The following is a 14,014-nucleotide window of genomic DNA, read 5'->3' as shown; positions in this document are numbered from 1 at the left end:
TCCTGAAGTGCTGGTGGCAACGCATGAGCCTCCAAGTGGCAACTGCCTCTAGGTGCTGCCTCTTGGCACAGCCCCTCCTAGGGATGTGTTGGGCACCCCTGGTTGAGGTGTCCTGCTTGCAGCAACCTGCTGTCTGCACCATCCCTCGTGGAGGAAGGGATAAGATCCCGCTGCAGCGTTTGGCCTCATACAAAGGAGTTATTATAACAGGGAAATTGTCATAGGACTGGGCCTTTGTCTGTACATTCACACAGCAGCTGGGAGTGATTATGCTGCAACAATGTTCTGTTCCATCAACATTATGTCCTCATTAAACCTTTATTAGTAGATTAGATTCAGATTTATTGATTTTTTTGTTGTTGTTTAGAGGAAAATCCAGGCTCATCTCGTAGAGATGCCTGCAACTTTTCCTGCATGCAGCACTTCCCAAAGCCGTGCAAGGAGAAAGCACTAATCTGAAAGGGAGAAAGCCTGGGTGCTGCCTCCTGCTCTGCCTTAACTCATTTCCCACAGCAATCTTTGGAGTGGGTGAGGGTTAGCAGCATTGCACTGGGATCGAGTCACATTGGGACCGGGATGGCCAGAGAAGTGTCGTCTGTGGGATCTGTGGTGGCAAGGTGAGCTGTGGGGCAGAGGGCTTTCATGGGGCATGGCTGAGGAAGGAGATGCTGTGGTCCCACCGACCCCAGCCCAGGTCTCGTGTGGATGGGAGGCGTCGCACTCCCGGTTCAATGGGCCCATTGGATTTGTCTGTTGGAGCGTTTGATGTTACATGAAGGCAGCTCATTCCAGAGGGTGTTAATTGCCCGCTGCAGTGATCAGGTCTGTAGCGCCATCGATCTCGGTAGGATCAATGGGCTGATTTAGTGTCTCACAAACTCTTTAACTGGACACCTCATCAATAGCCAGCCACTTACAGACCATCAGCGCATTAGCGCTGGTTGGGGCTGCCAGGAGCCCACGCTGCCCAGCCAGCAGCCCTCTTGTCACTTAGCAGGGAGTTTTCCTGCATGTGAAGGCCTGGGAGGGTGTCTGGCCTATGGATTGGGGTTGGTGGGCTCGGAAGTGGACACAGAGGTGCCAGAAACTGTGATATCTGTGTTCCTGCCAAGGAGCTGCCAGAGCAAACAGGATGAGGCCTCTCTTCATCTCCAGTACTTCAGAGGATGGTGCCTGCGCTGGATGCTCAGGTAGGGAACAAGTGTGAAGCACATGTCTGTACCTGCACAGGGTTTCAGGAACCACCCTGAAAATGCTATCAGTTTGGCTTTTTCTCTTGGCAGACATCACAGCTGCCTGACACACTACCCCTAGTTTGCAAACACGCTGTGCAGGTATTGCACTGGGCAGAGCAGCTCTTTACAATTTTTGGCTCAAATCCCAGTCCTGCTGTTCTGAGATGCAGGAGCTCCTTTTCTCTCCTGTTAGACAGCAACTTCGTGCCACTACCCTGGCAGAGGTATGTAGAGGGAGCATGCTTATATACGGCAGCTTTGGAAGCCTGCAGTAGTGGAGGACCAAGACAGGTAACTCTGTCTCTTCCAGCATTGCATTCCTATGGAGACAGACCCATTTGCACTGTGTATTTTTGTTGTGGTTTTTTTGTTCCTCTCCCCCCACCCCACTAGTTCTTTCCCAGTTACTGTACTGATGGGTAGGAATGTGGAGGGGATCTGCTGGTCAAGCATGGTCAAGCATGCAAAAAACACTCAGGAGAAGAGAAGACATTGACATGCAGGATCTGAGGCTCTGGTTGAAGCATTAACAAAGAACAAGAAACAGATGCGCAGCTTCCAGTGTTTCGTGCAAGGTGAGTGGAGCTGGTGAGCACAGCCCTGGAGAGCACAGCGTGGAGGGCAGATCCATGTCCCTCTGCCACAGCAGGTTGCGTGATGAGGATGGAGGTGTGACCGGGAAGGAGTTGGGTGGCCCCGGGATGGAGGAGACAGCAGGAAAACACCCTGGGCAGGGGTGGAGAGAGGGGTGGGCATCCTGATGACCTGGGCTCCAGGTGAGCCTCCGCTGGGCAAGGTGAGGGCTGAGCCCCACGAGTCCAGAAGCGCGGGATTTTGGCTGGGACCGGGGAGCCCTGGAGGGAGCGGCGCCGCCGGACTGCGCCGCTGTCGCTGTCCGTGGTGCTGAAGCGGCGGGCGGGAGCGGGGCCGCGCTGTGCTCGTGGCCTTAACCCGGCTGGGAGGAGGATGAAGAGGGATGGGTGAAGAGGCTGCAGCCAGCCGGGAAGCCCTTGTGAGGTGAGAGAAAGGGAAAGGAGCTCGGTTGGAGCTGATAGCGCTTCAGTTGGGGTAGGCGTGCTAGGTGTTTGCTCGTTTTTCCTCAGCCCTTATCTTAGCGCTCAGATGCTGCTGTTCCAGAGCTACTGGAAGTGGGGCAATTGCACCCGATCTCTGTAGTCAGAAAACACAGACAGGTCTGAGTGCATGAATCAGGGAGTAGCCTCTGGAGTGCAGCAGCATCTGAGGTCCTCACATTGCCTGCCCCAAAATGCAGCTCAGGCATACTGCCACACCGACCAGAGGGTGCCCAGTGTGACAGTGTAGGCCAGGACAGCCACCAGGTATGCTCGGAAGAGCAGGACATCCAACACGTAGCCCACTTGCAGCCACTCACGGGCGACATCACGGAATTCATCACGCTTCTCCAGGAACTGGCGGATGGTGGTGATCTCGTGCAGGATGCTGTGAATTAGCAGAGAGCCCTCTGCTGGAGAGGCAAAGGCAGGGGTGGGCCTTGTGCCTCCTGCCACCTCTCTCTCCCGAGGGTCTTCGGAACCATAGTGGTTCAGCTTGGCTGCAGGATCAAGAGAGAGAAGTGAGAAAAATCTTTTTAAATGCAGAGCTGAGACTTATGCATGTGATCTGGACATCTGGATTGCTGTGCATGTGCCACAGTGCTCCAAGAGAGATGATGGTGAGAGCTAATTGAAATAACAAATGCTAGTTCTGATAATACACCACTAGAAGAGCTTTGGGCTTAGTTCTGAGTAGGATTCATTTCCCTTCTGTTTCTGCAGGACCACTATCCCCAGTCCTTACCTGTGCTGTCATTGTTCTCCACGTGCCTAGAGATGTCTGAGCTCTGTGTTCTGCTTTGGCTGAATTTCTTTCTGTCCCAGATGCAGAGCAGTGCAGTGGCACGTTCCAGCAGTAAGTGCTTCACCCAGCTGGGGACGTGAGGCTGCAGGTCTTGCTTGTGTACCAGGCGCACAATGAAGATGGTCTCTGTGAGGCTGATGACGAGCAATGCCATGCACACCACAAAATAGATGCCTGTGGAGATGCCAACAAGGTGAGTGGCCTGCATTGGCCAGCTCAGTCTTTAGATCGATGCACAGTGCAGGCAGGTCTTGAGTGAATTCTTCCTGCCAAGCCCTGCAGCAGATCTCTGGTCACAGCATAGAGCTGCAGCTCCTGGAGCTCCAGGCCTACAACTGCTTTGTAGCCCACCCCACCCTGTTGGCAGGATGTCGTTCTGTTCTCTGGGCTGCTGTGGCACTGCCTGCGCAGCCATGCATCTGCTCCAACACCGGAGCTCCAGTGCAGCTCTGTCAGATGCGTGGAGTAGTCTTGATACCTCCAAATCCTGAGCTATTTTACAGCCCCCATTTCCGTACCGACCCACATTTCCCATTTCTTGCTCTTGTGTGAAGAGCTCTTGCCCCAGCACCAGCTCGTGCTGCCTCACCTATCAGTGGGGTGCCAACAGCAGTAGCTGGAAGCGTGTCAGATACGATGATGAGGAAAACTGAGTAGCCCAGGAGGAGAGTGATCTTGAAAGACACCCTCTCACCACTGTTGGGAGGCAGGTAGAAGCCTACAATGTCCATCACCATCAGGAAGATGCTAGGGAGCAGCAGGTTGATAGTATAGAAGAGAGGACGCCTCCGGATGACCACCTATTGGGACACAGGGAGAGACAGGAAAGGTTTAGTGAAGGCAGAGCCCTGCTTGAAAGGTGGGCTTGGGCTGGTCTGGGTCTCTACTAAGGCAGGTGAGAGTGGTGGGCTGCACTGCCCAGACCCTTGGAATGGTGGAGGGATGCACCTCAGCACGGGGCTGGGGAGCAGCTTGAAGTAATGGGACCAAGGGCAAAACTATGCCACGGTGTCTCATCTCTGAGAACAGCGGCGCTCAAAGCAGGGCACAGCGTTGCCCCAAGAAGGCAAGAGCCCTTACGTAGAACTTCATCTCGGCGTAGCTGTCGCTGCTTTTGACGCTGAACTCCTGGAAGTGGCTGAGCACATAGAGCAGCTCCCACTCGCCCTGGTTCATGAAGACGCTCCTGTCGAATTTCACCAGCTCCGGCTGCCGCCACAACGAGAGGTTGATGTCGCGGACTGCAAGGGAGGTGGGGACGGAGCTGCAGGCTGCCGGGCACGGCATTCCCGAGCCGCTGGGGCCACCTAGAGGGGGACGCGTCCCCTGCACGGAGCCGCCCGCCCCGGTCCCGTCCCCGAGCCCCCAGCACTCACTGTTGTGCAGCCAGCTGGTGAAGGTAAGAGAGCAGTTCTGGATGTCGAAGGGGAAATTGTAGATGTCCAAGCTGCAGGCTGTCACCACCTGGATGGGCTTGAGGTTCTGGACCTCTCCGTGGTGGCGAATGTAGACGTAGGGGACGTCAGGGGACTTCCCGACGTCCACGCTGGAGGGCACAGGAACAGAGAACATAAGGGTAGGGAGCGCTATGGGGAGGGCTGCGAACAGCTGGGCTCCTCCTGGCAAGCTGCGTTTGGGATGGGGACTGCCCAGCACTGGGACCTTTCCTTGCTCTTCTGCCAACGGGTTCTTTTGGAAATAAGTGGAGGTCAGGGGAAAGGGCCAAAGCAGTAGCACACTGCCCTGCGTGGGCACAGCTGCCCCATGTCATTACCGTGCTCCCCGTGCTCTCCCAGAGCAGCCCAAGGCCATATGTGGCTCTGCCTCACGGGGTTCTCTGCAGCATGAGATGGTGGGAACACCTTAAATCACAGCAGAAGCGGGGGTGGGGAAGGACAATGGCTGGCTTTGCAGGGAGGGCTGGCAGCTCTGCAGCTGCCCTCGCATTGTGCTTCCTTAACAAAGCCTTTCCCCAAATATCTGGATCCCACCCCCAGCACAGCGTGGGTAATTACAAATGTGTGCAGTTAGCCAGCATTGGAAATGTCCCAAGTGCCAAGCCGTTCCCCATCTGCAGCCCACTGCACACGGGGGCAATGCCAGTTCTGTGCCAGGAATACAGAGCAAGGCACAGTGATGGGAAGGGAGGTTAAAGCCTCGAGCTCTCTTTTGGGGTTTGGGTTGGGGCTGTGCTGTACTTACAACTCATTGATGAGGATGTCAGGCACCCAGATGCTCTCTGCAGGGAGGGAAATCTGCGTGATGTTGTCAAAGTGTGCTGGATCCCACTGGAGGAACTCATCTGTCCAGTGCTGTGGGAGCAAAGCAAAAGGGGATCTGGAAGGTAACACTGGCCCTGCCAAGATTCAAACCCAATGCCAGCAGTCTGTTACAGAAAGAAACCCTAAATGTCTAAATGTCTGAGAGAAAGGAAAGCCCGTTTCTCCAGCTACACAACACTGAGAAGCAGGCAGTGTGCAAGCTGTGTCTTCAGAGTCTTGACTCGTGCCCTGCAGAGGTCTTGTTATATCCTGCAATAATGGGGGATAACACCATGGTGTGAGCTGGAAAGGCATGTGCTCACGGAGACACGTTTGCCTCCCAGGGATGCTCTCACAGGGATACTACCCCATCTCCAGCAGCATCTCCCATGAAAACAGAAATGCCTGTCCTGTCTCTTCCTGAAATTGCTTCCTTCTGCACTCATCCAGGTGCTCTGTGTCTCGTGGGCCTTGTTTGAGGGTGAATTCATTGACTGATACCTGTGCAGTTGCAGGGAACAAAAGCCAGAGGTGAGTGAGTAGCTGAGCAGACAAGGAAGCCGTCTTTGGGGAAGAGGCTTACAAATGAACTCAAAGGAGATTTTCCTTTCTGTTGAATTTAGTGCTCCACAGCCTTCCTGCATTCTTGCATCCAAGGGAGATGGCCCCGGTTTTGAAAGGAGCCACCGTGCCAGGACCTGTCTGCAGGGCTGAGAGCTGGGATGATGAGGTAGGCAAATATCAGGGCTGGCTGACAGCCGCCTGCCTTCCCCCATGCATCCCTCCTGGGACTGGCACATCCCTGCACACTGTGGGGCAGAGCCTCGGTGCTGGCAGATGGGGCTGAAGGGAAGATGGGGCCGGAAAGGTCCGTGGGCTCACCTGTCTGTACCAGATGTAGGTGGTCAGCACCTGGTTTTTCTCATCCTGTGGGAACAAGAGGAGGAGTGATTGCGGCAGGGTGGCAACAAAACGTTGCTGGTGTAGATGGGTGGAAGTAGCCAGGGGGAATTCGTGCAGCAAGCATCATTCCTTTTACAGAGGAATGAGCAGCAGCACAATGCCGTGGGGTGGAAGTGGAGAGGTTGGTTGGGAACCCCTTGGTTCCCCATCAGAGCTGGGATGGGAGGACAGCAGACTCACCACGCTGAGGATGGCATACACCATGACATCGATGGCCACAGTGGTGGTGGTGCGCCAGTCCCGCACGGGTCGGACTCCCCTCCTGTAGTGAGCCAGCAGCGTGTCGGACAGACGGAGCAGGGCTGGCGTGGAGGGATCTGGCTCTGGGCTCCCCTGCAGGGCTCCTGTTGGGATGGGGAGAGGCAGCTCGTATTTGTTGTTTGCCCCCCCTGGTTCCCTGAATCACCCTGACCTTCCCCTAGGCTCTTCTTGGGTCTCAGATGGCCGTGTCCCACCTGAAGCTGCTGCCTGCCTCTTCTGCAGGAGTGATGTCAGGGCAGTGGGAAACTGAGAGGGAATCACTGCCCCAAGATAAGCTTTCTAACCCTTATTGGAGAGACATTACTTCTTTACTATGAAGGTGAAGGCTAAGGTTAAAGATGAGCTAAGATGCTAAATTTATGCAAGGTAACAAAGAAGACTAAAATCTGTCTATACTAGATAAAAAAAGGTACCTGTTCTAATCCTGGGGGCTGCACCACGTGTGTCACCAGGCTTTGCATCCAGTTCCCCAGTGCTTTCTATGGCACAAATGCCTGCAAACGCTGCTGGCCAGTCAGTCTCTTGGAAAGCAACTGCATGCCAGCTGGGCTTTTTGGCTATTGGTCAAATATCTGTTCCTTAGCTCATCTTTGCTGCCCCGGTGCGTTCATGCAATGCTGGGAAGGTTCTGTGCCACTCCTCCATCATTTGTGGCTCTGAATGGCACTGCATCAAGGCTGAGGAGCCCAAGTAAAGAACAGCACATCTTCTGCACATTCAGATCTCATCTCTTTGTGGCACACGTGAGAGTTGGATGCTCTGAGCCCACAAAAGGAGGAGGTGCAGCACAGGGCTGTGTGATTAGAGCTGGGATAGCAGTGCTCTGTGCCATCCCTGCTCCAGGTACTCCTCCTGCCCCATATGTGTAAGGTGTATGGGCTGAAGCTGAAGAAGGACCCATAGGGTTGGTGTATGCATGTGTGCACGCAGCGTTGGCCCTGTGCTGTTCTGCCAGGCTGTGGGCATTGCATCTGCAGCTCCATGTTGCCAACCTGGCATCTTTAGCTACGAGTGACATCACTTTGTTGTGCAGGAGCAATGTTGGTGTTGGTATCTCAACCAACAGAGCCCGCTCTGTATGTAACCAAGGGCACTCATTGAGTAGATCTGCAGGAACTTGGGAAAAAACTGCCTGGGAGGAAATATTCATCTTTTTTTTTGAGCTAAGAAAAAGCAGCCCCAGCCCCTCCAACTTTACGTGCAACCCATAATGCTCCAGAGCTGGCCATGCTCATGACCCTCATCTAGACATATGTTAGCAGTTGGAGGCAACAGGGGTGAGAAGCAGCAATCAGAGGGATGGGAGGAATGGGAGGAACTCAGGCACTGCTGCCACTGCACCAGTGGCTCTGGCCAAGCTGCAGCTGCTCACAGCTGGGAACAGCACCTATTCCCAGTGCATGGAAAAAGCCACATTGGATGGGGCTGGGCTCACTGCAGGGTCCCAATGCTGGTCCCAGGGCTTGGCTGGCTCACACCATCTGCCACACTGCAGGTAAGTGCTGTTTGCTCACTGTTTTCCATCTGAGCTAAAGGGAAATCTTGTCTATGAAATTAAATAACTAGGAAACTGACTGACTTTAAAAGGGCAGAAAGTCCTGTAACCAAGTATTCAAACTTTGTGATGCAATCAGCATCAACCACAGAGTGAACTTATTCCAAAAAATGCCCAATGGTAAGACTTTTTTTAAATCCAGGACAAAATATCTGTTCTCACCCCTCCCCCTCCACCTTTATCCCTTTCATAAAGAAGACAAAAACAACACGCACTCCTGAAACCACTTGCATGGCCCTGTACTGGTTGCCTTTGACTATTCAACATAAAGAACATTGGCCAAAGCTGCTTCCCCTGCTCAGCCCAGCAGTTGGGCCGTGGCATGCAGCCACTGAAGTGGGGTCACAGCACCATGTCTGGGGATCCTTCCTTGGGATCCAAGTGCTCCGAAACCCCTGATGTGCCCAAAACTCTGTGCTGGGTTCAGGTAAGCCATTACTTCCCTCTCTTTGTAACCACACTCAGTCAAGCACGCAGTGCCTTGGAGCTCTTTCCAAGAGGTTACCCTTGGTTGGATTTACCCATGGATGCAGATTTGGAATAATTTTAATCTTAAAAAACACTTTGAAACAAACAAACAGCCAACAAACATCAAAACAACCCTAAAGTTTGCATGCTCTATAGAGCCACTGCTTACATGAAGGTGCTCCAACGTGCCTCCAGCTGCAAGAAACCAGCTCCTTCTCCCACCCCTGAAGGTTTCCCCATCGTGTCCTTACCTGCATCCTGCAGCATCGACACCGGTGGCAGCAGTGCCAGGAGCAGCAACATGACAGCCACCGCCAGCACCATGGTGCCCCACGTCCCCAGCTCTGTCCGCAGTCTGCGCTCTCCTCTAAGTGAACCCAATCAGGGAAGCAGGCAGCACTTTTTGCTCGCTGTCCCCCAGCCGTCAGGTTTGGGAAAATGCGTAATTAATCTTGCAATCAGCCTCCTCTGCTGCATCGAGTTTCAGGAGGGGAGGGAGGAAGGAGGAGGCCGCCCGCCCCACGGCTGGCATGCTGCGAATGCTGAGTGTCTGAGCCCCCTGGCCATGCAGAATGCTGGGGGGAAGCTCCTGTTTCTGGGAGGACTGGGAGCTGGCTGCATCATCTGCGGGTGACAGCAGTGTGAGATTTCCCCATCAGAGCTGTGCTACTGTGGATACTGTGCAGGTGAAGGATGAAACCTGTGCCAGGTGCTCGCCATGTGGCTGTGCAGGTTCGCTCTGGGGGACTGTGAGCCGTGGAAGAGAGCAGGGGCTGCAGGAGGTGTGTGGGGAGCAGTTCTGGTGATGGAGAGAGCCACAAGGCTGTGCCAGGAACCCTTTCATGGCCTGCAAATGAGAGAGGTGAGATCTGTGCCAGGGACGTACAAAGAATAGAGCTGTAGAATGGCTTAGCTTGGAGGGGGTCTTTAAGGTCACTGCGCTCCAAGCCCCTGCCATGTGTAAGTTGTCAACAACCAAACCAGACTGCCCAGGGCCCATCCAACCTGGCCTTAAGTACCTTCAGGAGTGGGGTGCTTGGTGTGGGTACAGCCAGAGCTGCTGCAGGGCAGGGTGGGCTTCCAGCAGCCAGGCAGAGAGCTCTGGAGCTGCACTGAGCAGTGCTGGAATTGGAGTTGCTATATGGGAAGAAGAAATAACTGCTCAGTGACAGGGATGAGCAGGGAAGGCTGGAGAAGGACTTTCCCCAAAACCTCACGGTGCTCCCAGCTTCTCCAGAAGCTCCCTCGTACTGGGAGGGCTGGTGAGGCAGCCAGGCAGGATCGGAGCCCTCGGCTGCGGCAAGGAGCAAATTGCATCAGATGGCAGCGTGGAGTCACTTAAACGAGATAAGAATTAGTGCACGGCCCTGATGAACTCCCCCTCGGCTGCCAATAGCAGTGTCAGGGAAAGAGAGAGTGTAAAGCTGGGGCTAATTTGATTTCTCAGCTCTGTTAGAGGATGGTAAGTCACCTCCCGGGGAGCGCAGACAGCTCGGAGCTGTTTGCTGTTATTGAATCTGGATAATAAAAATCACGGGCAGCGCCGCAGCGGGGCTGGGGATCGTGCCCTGGGCTGCAGTGCTGGGGAGCATGCAGAACCCACTGCCACCACCCTGTCCTCCTGGCACCTGCAGGGAATGGGACACAATGCGTTGCAAGGGGTCCAACTGAGGGTCCCAGCATCAGTGTAGGGTCCGGGGTGGAACAGGACAGTGAGGAGCAATGAACCGCAGCCTCAGTGGCAGCATCATTAACTCTGTATCCTCTCCCTTGGGTTTTATGTCTTCATCTTAAAGAGATTTTAATGTAGTTCCTATCAGGCCTCCTGTTATCGGATATCTAATTAGTGTGATCTATTATAGCCTTGTATTACGCGCGTGCACACACAGTCTGTACGTCGGGGGCTCTTACGGGACTTTTTGTGGGATGTCTGATATAAATTGGCAGTATCCAGATCAGATTTACTTTCTGAAATGGTATAATGGGATTTTATTAGCTCTGTAATCTGCTGCACAGTAATTGCTTTTCTGAGAATCGAAGCGCTCGGCATCTCTAGTTTCCCTGAGCTCAGCCCGGCTCCCTGCTCCTGCAGCACTGCCACGGCTCCGGCACCGCTCTGTGCACCAAACCTGGTGAGTCTTCCCTCCTTAAGGGCTAAGGATGGTGCTCAAATCCTTCATTTTTCCATGCAGAGCTGAATACGTCAGCTACGTTGCGAAGTCTCTCTGTGGGTCCTGCCTGCAGGTTGCCCTGGTTGCCCTGCAGGTTGGTGATGCCGTGCCACGCTGTCCCCTGGTTTTAAGCATGCTTCAGCTCTGGCTGTCTTTCAGGAGGCACCAGTTGTGGGAAAGGATGTTTTCCTCAGTGCTGGATGCTTCTCAGAGTGGTGACCTCAGGGTGGGGGACACTGGAAGGTAGGGGCTGTGCACGATGTCCTGGTGATGCTCACAGTGCTCTGCATCCCTCCCCTCACACCAATCTGTGCCAACCCTGAATGCAATCAGAGCCACCTGCTGCAGCTGTTGGCTCAGCCCTGGGCTGCTGCATGGGGTTGGGCACTCACTGATGGACGCAGAGGAGCAGGAGGGGCAGGGAGGTTACAAATGGGATGATGGCAGAACGATGCTTTGTAGATTGCAGAGCGAAGGGCCATTCCTTGCTTCTATGGAGACAGCTCCCCATAAAGGCTAATAGGTTTTTGAAGGATACAGAGCATGGACAGATCTGTTGGCTCCACGAGGCCGTTCTTTTAGTGCAGGGAGCAAGCTGGGTGCCCAGTGAAGGGGTCCATCCTCCAGAACCCCTACAAAGCACATCCAGGATGCAGCTGGAGGGCGGTTTTGGGAGCCAGGCTGGAGGCAGGAGCTCCATTAGGCACTTTGCTAATTGAATCACCACCATGGGTCACTACAGATCTTGATAGCTTTGCTCTGCACAGGGAACTGGGCTGACAAACACCTCACTGCCATGCTGGCTGCCTCATTGTGAGCCCATAAATGTCTCTCAGGTAAATAGAGGTAAGCGCTGGAGTAACATGCAGATAGGGCAGCATTCAGCATCGGCAATGCTGCCGTCCCACAGCCCCCCAGAGCCAACCTCCAAGTCTGCATTAAGCAGGTAACCCTGAGATCATAACAGAAGAACAACTACAAACATTTCCAAGGATCTCACCGATGCACTGGTTAAAACAATTATTTTTTCCCCTCGTGGGTATGCATCGCAGGTAAGTGGTTCCTGCCATGGCAGTGCAAGTGCACGACAGCACCAACGAAGACAAAGCGTTGGTGGAGTATCCTTCTGGGGATAATCACACACGACTGGGGGATGAGGAGGTGACCCACTTGGTCTCCTCCATCTGCAATTCTTGTTTACTTTGTTCATCTTTATGAGGGAGTGCGATTATGCAACTGCTGTAATGAGTTTAAATTTATCTCAGCAGTGCTTTGGAAATAAGATTTTATTAGAGCGATAGGAAAGCTTGCCCAACTCCTGTCCCCATCCTCACCAATAAAAATGCACAGGGGTCATAAATAAGCAGCGCTGCAGTGGCCGGGAAGGGGAGCGCTTCCACAGCCCCACTGTATTTCATGGTTTAATTATCAGCAGCACAAAGTTCTGTGGGCCTGGAGGGGACAGTTAAAATGTCTCTGCAGAAAGTGCTCTAAAGTGACGCTCTGTAATGAACGTGAGGCTGTCTCACGGTGTAAGAGAGTATCTCCTCCCAAACGACTTGGTTTTAATCTCCTTTGAATGCTCTGTGACAAATGGGCCAGGCTGCATGGCACCAAGTGTCACTGGAAGGGGATCACTTTTTTGCAAAGTCATCTGTTGGCTTTCAAAGCCCTCCAGCTCTGAGCAGAGGCAGGTGCTGCAGGGGGGGCAGAGGTTGGAGCATCAGTGCAATGAGGGAGCAGCCCTGGGTGTGGGGTGCAGCCCTGGGCAAGGGGGGCAGCTGGCACCTGCACAGAGTGTAAAAAGGCCTTAGTGCAAACTTACAGAGCTGCAGCAATGCTGGGATGTGCAGCGCTGCAGGGCACAGCGGAGGGACCTGAGCCCAAATCCAGCTGGCTGCAGGGTGGTTTTGGGGGATGGAAGGGTGTCAGGATGCAGCTGATGATGCTCTCATTTCATTAACAGCAGCAGAAGCATTTCACGGGCAATTGGAGATAAATACCAGCGCCGTGCAATGAGCAGCAAGAGGCAGCTGCAGGTAGGGGCTGGGACAGTGTCTGTGCAGAGCAGGGGGGGCTGTGAGCTCTCTTATCTCAGTGCCCCCAACCACACTCCTACTGCTCACAGGGCTGCGGATCACCCCTTGTCACAGGGCTGCCCACAGGACAGACAGGCAGGCGGGGTGGTCACCACACAGAGGGTGCTGAGCATCCCTGGGGCAAACAGGAGGATGGAGACAGGAGGGGGGGGGCTGACAATTTGGAGCACAGCAGCCAAATGGGCACAGCTGTAGCCCGGTCTCAGAGAGCTCAGCTAAGGAAGGTTCTCCCTCTGCAAGCTGCTCGTATTTACTCATCTGCTTAATGAACTCCACTTGGAGCAGCTGCAGGGATGAGTCACGCTGTATTTCAAGGCAGCAAGTGGTGACAGTGCTGTGCTGGCATCAGGTGCAGCTCAGGCCAGGGGGCAGGGAGTAGCCGTGCAGTTTGGGATCTCATTCTCACAGCAATGCTTGCTGTATGGCTGTGAGCCCCTTTTTCTTCTTTGGGCTGTGACAAAGTGTGAGCCATGCCCTTCTTTGCTGTGGACCAGTGCCCTGACACAGTCCCTCTGTTGTGCTGCCCTTGGGGATGTGGCCAGCAGCATGCTGGGCATGGTGGTGACCTTAGAGCTGCCAAACCCACAGTCCTAGGGAGGATGCTGGGATCCCTGCGCTCCCAGGGCTGGGAATGCAAACCCGGCAAAGAAGCTTGATGCCTTTAAATCCCCCATCAAAGCACTTTCCCTTCAGTTCCGTTCACCATTAGACACCCTTCAAGTGTTAGCAATATTATGCCACAATTTCATTATCCATTAAAGCCAGGTAATAATAAGTACACCAAGGTATTTGGAGCCCATTGGCGTTAATGGAGGAGATCCATCTCATTCTGAGCAGGTACAGCACCGCGCGTCAGAGATGTGATATTACCCAAGGTTAGGCAGGAATTGCCTTGCTGAGAGCAAACCCAACAGTATTTAATCTTGCATGGTTGTCTTTATGGCACAGTGTGAGCCTGGGTGCCCGATTTGCTGCTTTTCTCCCCCTTTTATTTTGCTGCTGCACCTTCCTGACCTGGTTAGGTGGGAACACGCCCCCAGTTCAGGGGCATTTCTTCCTATCCTTGCTTTTTAGGGGAGGCTTGGTGCATCCCCAGCAGTAGATGTGCACCAGGAGCTGTGCA

General features: G+C 53.9%; 1 protein-coding gene across 1 annotated transcript; it reads right to left on the bottom strand.

The window, feature by feature from the left end:
- Positions 1-2,509: 2,509 nt before the first annotated feature.
- Positions 2,510-8,945, bottom strand: LOC122167358 (5-hydroxytryptamine receptor 3A-like). Its single transcript, XM_042831851.1, has 9 exons — positions 8,873-8,945; positions 6,518-6,681; positions 6,257-6,301; positions 5,316-5,425; positions 4,490-4,659; positions 4,194-4,354; positions 3,703-3,913; positions 3,054-3,287; positions 2,510-2,808 (listed from the first exon to the last, which is right to left on the bottom strand). The coding sequence occupies exons 1-9, from the start codon at positions 8,943-8,945 to the stop codon at positions 2,510-2,512; spliced, it is 1,467 nt and encodes a 488-aa protein (XP_042687785.1).
- Between the last annotated feature and the right edge of the window lie 5,069 nt (positions 8,946-14,014).

Source organism: Centrocercus urophasianus, unplaced genomic scaffold, assembly GCF_019232065.1.
Source record: "Centrocercus urophasianus isolate 14NV4802_14NV808 unplaced genomic scaffold, USGS_Curo_1.0 seq_37, whole genome shotgun sequence".
NCBI lineage: Eukaryota > Metazoa > Chordata > Aves > Galliformes > Phasianidae > Centrocercus > Centrocercus urophasianus.
This window is presented reverse-complemented; position numbering and strand designations above follow the sequence as displayed.

Excerpts from the sequence above, each read along its gene's own strand:
- LOC122167358 (XM_042831851.1), bottom strand. The coding sequence starts at position 8,945 with ATGGTGCTGGCGGTGGCTGTCATGTTGCTGCTCCTGGCACTGCTGCCA. Across the intron at positions 4,660-5,315 it reads GACATCCTCATCAATGAGTT|CGTGGACGTCGGGAAGTCCC; the intron begins GTAAGTACAGCA and ends TGTGCCCTCCAG. Across the intron at positions 3,914-4,193 it reads ACGCCGAGATGAAGTTCTAC|GTGGTCATCCGGAGGCGTCC; the intron begins GTAAGGGCTCTT and ends GTGTCCCAATAG.